The sequence below is a fragment of the Bos mutus genome, chromosome 11 (assembly GCF_027580195.1).
Source record: "Bos mutus isolate GX-2022 chromosome 11, NWIPB_WYAK_1.1, whole genome shotgun sequence".
NCBI lineage: Eukaryota > Metazoa > Chordata > Mammalia > Artiodactyla > Bovidae > Bos > Bos mutus.
Genome location: NC_091627.1, coordinates 60,052,485 through 60,061,255, shown reverse-complemented (window position 1 = coordinate 60,061,255; position 8,771 = coordinate 60,052,485). Strand labels below are relative to the sequence as shown.

General features: G+C 42.8%; 1 protein-coding gene across 1 annotated transcript; it reads left to right on the top strand.

Annotated features, from left to right (window-relative positions):
* Window positions 1-285: 285 nt before the first annotated feature.
* IL36G (interleukin 36 gamma) lies at window positions 286-4,884 on the top strand. Its single transcript, XM_070380198.1, has 3 exons — window positions 286-391; window positions 1,510-1,649; window positions 4,675-4,884. Exons 1-3 carry the CDS (start codon window positions 286-288, stop codon window positions 4,882-4,884), a joined length of 456 nt encoding a protein of 151 aa, XP_070236299.1.
* The last annotated feature ends 3,887 nt before the right edge of the window (window positions 4,885-8,771 follow it).

Sequence of the window (8,771 nt, the reverse complement as noted above, 5' to 3'; positions counted from 1 at the left end):
CCACCAGGGTCCTCTGTCCGTGGGATTCTCCAGGCAAGAATATTGGAGGGGGTTGCCATTTCCTTCTCCAGGCGATCTTCCCAGGTCTCCTACATTGCAGGTGGTTTCCTGGATTTCAGGCAGATTCTTTTTTTTTTTTTTTTTTAGTGTTCAGGCACATTCTTTATCGACTGAGCCTTCCTTCCTGAAAGACCTGGATTAGATGATCTTTCTCCTAACATCTGGTAAAGCAGCCTTCATCATGTTGGGGTTTTTAAAAAATTATTCTTTTCCATTTAAACAGCAATGGATAGTCCCAGATATGTAGTAGTCTCCGACTTGAGTCAGCAGGTGTGGTTCCTTCAGGGTCAGATCCTCGTGGTAGTTCCTCGGAGCAACAATGTGGGGCCAGGTAAGTGACAGGTCATCGTGTGGCTGCTCCTTGGAGCAGCCTCACATCAGTGCGGCTGGGATGCTTGTACCATCCTTTTATTAAAGTGTGGCTTTGTAGCAGAGACATCATTTGGCTGACAAAGGTCCATATAGTCAAAGCTATGGTTTTTCCAGGAGTCATACACGGATATGAGAGTTGGACCAGAAAGAAGACTGAGCACCAAAGAAATGATACTTTTCAACTGCAGTGCTGGAGAAGACTCTTGAGAGTCCCTTGAACTACAAAAAATCAAACCAGTCAACCATAAAGGAAATCAACACTGAGTATTCATTGAAAGACTGTTGTTGCAACTGAAAGTCCAATACTTTGATGTGAAGAGCCAAGTCACTGGAAAAGACCTTGTTGCTGGGAAAGACTAAGGCAAAAGGAGAAGGGGGAAGCAGAGAATGAGATGGTTGGATGGCTTCACCAATTCGATGGATATGATATTGAGCAAACTCTGTGAGAGTGTGGAAGACAGAGGAGCCTGGTGTGCTGCAGTCCATGGGACTGCGAAGAGTCAGACACAACCTAGCAACTGAACAACAACACCTGGAGGGGGAAGAATTTCACATCTGCCCGGGAAGAGGTGTCTTGGACCATGGCAAAGAGAGCAGAGGGAGTGGAGTAGCTTTCTGGGGAGCAGGAGAGCTGCTTTCAGTGATCTGAAGGCCTGTCCTAAGGAAAAAGAGTGGCTTGTTTGCCCAACTTCCTATGTCCTAAGAGGACTAATGGGGTGGGTTGCACAGAAGGCAGATTTCAACATCAGTTAGGCAAAACTCGGTAATGAACAGAGCTTTCCAAAGATCAGAGGGGTTGCTTGGGATTGGTGCTCCTCGCCTCCAGGTGTTCAAGCAGAGGTTGTGAAAATCCCAACGGTGGGGTCTGCCTCCTCTGCCTGCACTCCATTTCCTAGAGCAGTGACTGGTGCTTGGTATGACTGAGTGAATGAATGAACGAATGAATATGAGGCTGACCACTCTGTGGGTCTGGTAGTGGGATTATACTCTTAAGGGCTCTTCCAGCCTTGCCTGTAAGATCTTGGTCTTTTGTAATTGCAAAAGGTCACTGACGCCGTAACCCCTCTTCTCTGACAGTCACTGTCACCATTATACCATGCAAGAATCCGGAGTGTCTTGAGAAAGACAAAGGGATTCCTATTTATTTGGGAATAAAGCAGCCAGAAATGTGTCTATGTTGTGAGGACGTTGGTGGAAAGCCCGAATTGCAGTTGAAGGTAAGTGACAAAGAAAAATAATGTTAGAAAAAACCCAACTTCTTTTCTCAGAAGTTGATTTGTCAGGAAATCTAATTTTATAATTAAAAAATAAATAGTTTCCTGTTCTTAAGCATATTTATACCTGGCTCCTTTAGAGTCATGTGCATGCAATAAGCTTTTATTTTTTTAAAGCCAAACTAATTTTTATTTGTTTAGTTTTGGCTGTGCTGGGTCTTGTTTATTGCTGTGTGGGCTTTCTCTAGTTGCAGTGAGTGGAGGCTACTCTCTTGTGGTGGTGGATGGGCTTCTCACTGCAGTGGCTTCTCTTGTTGCAGAGCATGGGCTCTCTAGGTGTGTGGGCTTCAGGAGTTGTGGTGCGTGGGCTCATTAGTTGTAGCTTCTGGGTTCTAGGGCACAGGCTTGGTAGTTGTGGCATGGCTTAGTTGTTCCTCGGCATGTGGGATCTTCCCAGAACTAGTGATCGAGACTGTGTTTCCTGCATTGGCAGGAGGATTCTTTACCATGAGCCACCAAGGAAGCCCATGTTTTTCTTATTTTTAACTGCCTGATATAAAACAACTTGTTTCTGAAACTTCAGTTTACAGCAATTCAATTTAATTCAACACCATCCAATCCAAGCCAGCAAATGTGTTCATTCTAACTGGCCTCCAGCACTGTTGTAGGCATTTGAACATCATCAGTGCACAGAATGGCAAAGAGCCTTGCCTTTCTAGGGTTTACATTCTAGTGGAAGACAAGAAATGGTCCACAAGAAGCGTAATCATGGGTAAGCCTGTGACATGTTAAAGGGGGTTATGCTGTCTGGGAAAGAATGATTAGAACTAGTAAAGAGATTGGTGGCGCCAGAAACAGCTAGAGCCTGGCTTCATGGTAAATAGTACAGCAGGTATTATTGTAAAGGTAAGATTTTATTGGACAGGAAAGGAAGAAAAATGTGAGCCCAACAGAGTGTCCAGTGAGGGCAAGTTCAAGGACCGGGAGTGAGCTGGGGAAGAGGCAGAGTTCAGAGAAAGGCAGATAGTAAAAGAGCTTTCCCACTTTTGTAAAGTCTTTAACCTGTCAATCAGTTAATTCATTCAACATATGTGCTAGACTCTAGGTTCATCCACATCACTGCAAAGACCCAATTTCCTTCCCTTTTATGGCTGTGTAATATTCTGTTATATTTATCTACTACTATGTGTAAAACAGATAGCTGGTACAGCACAGGGAGCCCAGTTTGATGCTCTATGAGTACCTAGAGGGGTGGAATTGGGGGTGGGGCTGGGAGAGAGGTCCAAGAGGAAGGAGATATATGTATACATAGGGCTGATTCACTTTGTTGTACAGCAGAGACTAACAACACTGTAAAGCAACTATGCTCCAATTAAAAATATATAAAACAATTTTAAATTAATTCAACCCAAATTATTAGAATGTTTTGAATAGAAGAGTGACATGAAAGGACATAGATTTTAAAAGGATTATTTTGGCTGCTACTTGAGAGCAGGGTGTGACGGACAAGGACAAAATTTCCCTTGGAGGCTTCAGGGTGACCCAGGTGTAATCTGAGGGTCTACTGGAGGAAGAGGGATGATGGTCAGAGTCTTGAAATACTTTAAATTAAGGCAATAGAATTTGCTGACAGAGTGGATATGGTGTGTGATGAAGTAGATGAGGACGAAACAGTACGCTTTCAGCTCTGTAGGCAAGAGCTAGATGGTTTAGACCCTGCAGGTTTTGTTAAAGGCCTTAAATTATATGATAATTATGAGAACATCATTCAAGACATTTAAGCTGGATGGTAACATGATCTTGTTTATTCAGTTATTTCAGTTTACAGTTCATTCAACTGCTTTGTGGAGAACGGGTGGTGGGGATGGAACAGGTGTGCGGGAGGATGTGAGAAGCGGCTCAATTCAACAAATATTTTGGAACTAGGCTTTACAGGTCTTGTTACTGGGTTAGATGCTGAGAGGTCAAAGAAAGCAGTTTCAAGGTTGGCTTCTTGGTTTTTGGCTGTCCACAGAGTGGGATAGATTAACTGGCAGTTATTAACTGAATAAAGGAATCTTTTGGAAGAAGTCCCCCTATTCAGGGTAGAATGTGGCCGAATTATGGGCCATTCCATTATCTCTTTGGAGATCTTGGATATAATGTACTTTACTTAGAAATACTTATCTTACCTAAATATAACAATATGTAAATATATAAATATATACACCTACAAATATCTTTCTGTATACAATATGGAAGATTTTTTCTGATTATTCTATATTCCTTTGTTCCTTTGAGTGCAAGTCCTTTGAGTTTTTAGACCCTCTTGTGCCTTTTTCATGGCTTTGACCTTTCTCATATGTTTGACAATCAAAAACCTATACACCCCCACCTGGTAGTCCTTTGCCAGAACAGTGGTTCTTACAGGAGGGGGTCTCTCATGCATGCAGCTTGGGTGAGAGAGGACCTTGGCTTCCTGCTGCAAATTTGCATCTCCTTCCTTTTCCTCGGGGAAGAGGGGGTCTTCTCAGCCTCTAATGTGAGGAGAGTTCCAATTTGTAATTCAAGCGTGGCCACTTATCCGTGAACCTGTGCCTTGTGTCAACTTCCATGCCCCCTCTGGATTTGAGGGTGAAGGCTGGGAAGGTGAGATTTTGGGTGTGCCCACTCTGCTGTTCCTTTGCAATGTTTTTCCTAGGCTTGCTCTAATATATGGATAGGGTTGCTCAAACATTGGAACATTTATAGGTTGTGTGCAAGGAACCTTGAACTGCAGGGCTTTCAAGGTGGCTCAGTGGTAAAGAATCTGCCTCTCAATACAAGAGACGAGGGTTCAAGCCCTGGGTTGGGAAGATCCCCTGGAGAAGGAAATGGCAACCCCCTCCAGTAATCTTGCCTGGAGAATCCCATGGACAGAGGAGCCTGGCAGTCTACAGTCTGTGGGATCTTCAAAGAGTCGGACATGACTTAGCAACTAAACAACAACAACCTTGAACTACTCAAACAGCCTCTGTTTCTCCTTCTGGCATTTTCTGTCCCGTTTCAGAACCAGAAGATAATGGATCTGTACAACCAAGCCAAGCCTGTGAAGCCATTCCTTTTCTACCACAAAAAGACAGGCAATACCTCCACATTTGAGTCTGTGGCCTTTCCCGGATGGTTCATTGCCTCTTCTGAGACAAACCAGCCCATCTTTCTCACTTCTGAGCTGGGGAACATATACAATACTGCCTTCCAATTAGATTTCAAGGTTTGAACTCAACCTAGAGGTGGCAACTTGGTCTTATCATTTCTAGCACTCAGTGTCTTTGTTTGTATTATCTCTGTGTCATTTTCATCAGTGCTTAGAGGTGGGCTTGAGCCCGTTCTCATCTTATTTTATAAATGGAGAAGAAGCAATGACTCTATGGAAACCAAGGAATAGAATGTGGGCTCAGAAGCAAAGGAGGTGGGTGGTGTGTGGCTCTCCTTTTCAGCTGCAATGGTCCATCCTTCAAGCCATCTGTACAAACATATCGGGACCCTAAAACAGTAGGACTCTCTCCTGGGTGTGGTTATGAAGAAGCCTCAGAGCTCATGAGTCTTACCCAAGATATTGGGACTAGCTTGGAGCTGATCTTTCTATTTTGCTTTGTTTCCTGATGGTATTACATTTCCCATAATCTCTATATCTTTCCAGTACTTTGCAAGGGTTAATGCATCATTTTAAGGGTTAGAGTCTTGTAAAAGAAAATAATTCTTAACGAAAGTGAATTATTTTTGTCTAATTCTAATGTGTTACCATAAAGCCAGGGCTTCCCTGGTGGCTCAGAGTAGAATCCACCTGCAGTGCAGGAGCCTCAGGAGACATGGGTTTGATCCCTGGGTTGGGAAGATCCCCTGGAGGAGGGCATAGCAACCCACTCCAGTATTCTTGCTTGGAGAATCCCATGGACAGAGGAACCTGGCAGGCTACAGTTAAAGAGTCAGACATGACTGAAGCGACTTAGCACACATGCACTCACCAGAAAGCCAAATATAAACTCTAGGTTTTTTATACAATAAGAAAGCTAAAACAGATATAAAATGAAATAGGAAACAAGGAGCAAGCTGAAATTAGCAAGAGTAATTAAATGAAGACACCACAGTGGGTCAGCCTGGGGCTTAGCTGAAGGGAGCAGGGTCCTTATCAATGGTGATAGGTTGGGTGGTGGGGGTTTTCATGTAAAAAGGCACTACCATTTACTATTTTCTGTGGAATCTCATGCCTTGCTTTCTTTTCTTTTTAGGAATTCTCACCATCTAACAACTCCCTCTAGAAACTGCAGTAAAAGGTGCCTTTTGGGGGAATGGAGAGCCTAAATTCTTCACCAGCCGTGCTTCAGATGTTACATTGTGATGAAATGAAACAACTGATTTAGGGTATAATTGTAAAAAGATGTAGCTCAGATCTGGTTCTGCATATCGTAGATTTCTTATTCTGACTCTGATACTACAAATGCAGAAAACGATGTTTGCTTAAATGCAGTCCACACGATAACAACAGTAATGAATTTTTTAAAATGAAACTTTCATTAAAGTAGTGGACAATCACACCACTTACTCTACTAGGCAGGCTAGTAAGCAGTCAATAAGCACTGACATAACACAGTGTCTCTTGATTCTTAAAAGTTTTCTTCTTCAGTGAAATACTTTTTCAGCATGCAGTTTTATAAAAGCCGCCATTAATGTGGACACAAAGATGATTAGTTCTGGAATATCAAATAGAAGAATTACTCATTGGATATTTAGTACTACACTTACTGCTAATAAATGGTGACATGTTGTTACATCTGCCAATTTGCATCATTACATTGTCAATTGATACATGTGACAGTTGGGGTCTGATGACACATTCCCTTGCAACATGATTATGATTCTGAGTGCCATGGCATAGCCATGGCATAGCCAGTCCTACCAGGGGCTGTGTGATGATTCAGTTTCCTCATCTCCTTTCTCTACCGTGTTCATGCGGGCACTATGATACCTTTGTCAACTGGCATGTACAAGAGCTCATGCAAAACTCTAATAAGGTGATGCTTTGTGGCTGGGCTCAGGTGTAAGGGGGTCATTCTGGTCACCCATAAGAGATTCTGATAACATATTTAGAACATACTCAGAATGAAAAAATGGGGCTTCTCTGGTGGCTCAAATGGTAAAGAATCTGCCTGCAATGCAGGAGACATGGGTTTGATCCCTGGGTCCAGAAGATCCCCTGGAGAAGGGAATGGCTACCCACTCCAGGATTCTTGCCTGGGAAATCCCATGGACAGAGGAGCCTGGATGACTACAGTCCATGCGGTTGCAGAGTCAGACACGACTGAACAACTAACACTTTCACTCTCAAAATGCAAACATAGGGAATTTCTCCAAGATCCAGTGGTTAAGACTTGGTGCTTTCATTGCCTTGGGCTCGTGTTCAATCCCTGGACAGAGAACTAAGGTCCCACAAGCCAAGCAGCATGGCCAAAAACAAACAAACAAACAAAGCAAAACAAAAAAAAAACAAAAATGAAAAACACAATAATCTCATCTTGTGGAACCCAGAGAACAGCCTTCCATGGACCCCCAGCTTACCCATCAATTTTGAGAAATACCACACATGATCTGGCACAGTGGAAGAAATCAGAGAAGGTTCTTGTGAGCAGCAGCACTCTCATTTTCAGCTCATTACCTGGTGCACATCTGACTTTCACGTGTTTGCTGTGTCTAGTGCTCTTGCACTTGAATACCATATGCTCCAGGCCAAGATTCATTGAAGCATTTGGTTCCTTTGGATCTTTAGCAACTAGATACTACAGAAAACCTTGATGCCCTGGGAGACGGGTTTCTGGCTTCCAGTGGGGGGAGGGGATCAAGAACTTTGCCACCAAAATCACAAGTCCAGAGAAAACAGTTGAGTGGAATGTTTTCCTGTCAAGCTGCTTTGGGGCTTACATCATCTGGCTCCAGAATCGCTGAAGGGCAAAGATGGTTTCCTGAAGACACTGTCCCCAGCATTAACAATTGGCCATGAGGACTAAAGATGCCTCCCCAAGACCCTGAGACCAGGGGTTTTAATGAATAATTCTTCATGTCAATAAAACATCAGTTTGCGTTTCTCACACTTGAGGAGATGGTTGGATGGCATCACCAACTTGATGGATGTGAGTTTGAGCAAGCTTCGGGAGTTGGTGATGGACAGGGAAGCCTGGCGTGCTGCAGTCCATGGGGTCACAAAGAACTGGACACGACTGAGTGAACTGAACTGATGATGTGATATCACTTACATGTCAAATCTAAAGAAATGATACAAATGAACTTATTTACAAAACAGAAAAAGACTCATAGAGAAAACAAGCTTATGGTTACCAAAGGGAAAATAGAGAACGGTAAGTTGGAAATTTGAGTTAATAAATACACCCTTCTATATATAAAATAGATAATAAGAACCTACTGTATACACAGGAAACTGTATTCAATATTTGGTAATAATTTTAATGGAAAAAATTCTGGAAAACAATATATATATATGTATGTACGTGAATCACTTTCCTATATACGTGAAACATAGTAAATCAACTCTACTTCAATTAAAAATAATAAGCACACAATAGTTTTTTGCTCCCCCTCCCCAGGAATTGTATAGTTTTTCTTAGTGACATCATCTCCTTTAGCTTTTTCATTTTATGAATGAGGAAAGGGAGGTGCACAGTGTGGCAGTGACTTACTGAGGTGGCATTGACATTGATTATTTGAACTGGAAGTCATGATAGCCTTGATTTGGGGTCTTTCAATTTCTGTTTCCTGGAGTTGGGATATTATGAATCACGGTGTGAGAAATCGGCAACAATTATCAACAGCAATCTTGTTGTTGGGACTTTCTTCCCACGGTGTGAGAAATCAACAACAATCAGCGCCTTGGGAGCCTCCTCACTTCCATCGCCGGGCTGTTCTCATCTAGCATGGTGTCAGTGGATGACCCACCCCAGGCGGAGCATTCCTGGCACCTAGGCATCATTATGAAACGACTTAAGTGCTGACCTGTATTGTGCAGTCGTATCTCACTTGTATCTCAGTTGTATCTCACTGAGTATCTCACTCAGTTGTAAGCAACGTCAGAATCACCTGGGGTGTAAACTAAAA

Coding starts and splice junctions, on each gene's coding strand:
- IL36G (XM_070380198.1), top strand. CDS start 286: ATGGATAGTCCCAGATATGTAGTAGTCTCCGACTTGAGTCAGCAGGTG. Junction 392..1,509: donor GAGCAACAATGTGGGGCCAG/GTAAGTGACAGG, acceptor CTTCTCTGACAG/TCACTGTCACCATTATACCA. Junction 1,650..4,674: donor AGCCCGAATTGCAGTTGAAG/GTAAGTGACAAA, acceptor GTCCCGTTTCAG/AACCAGAAGATAATGGATCT.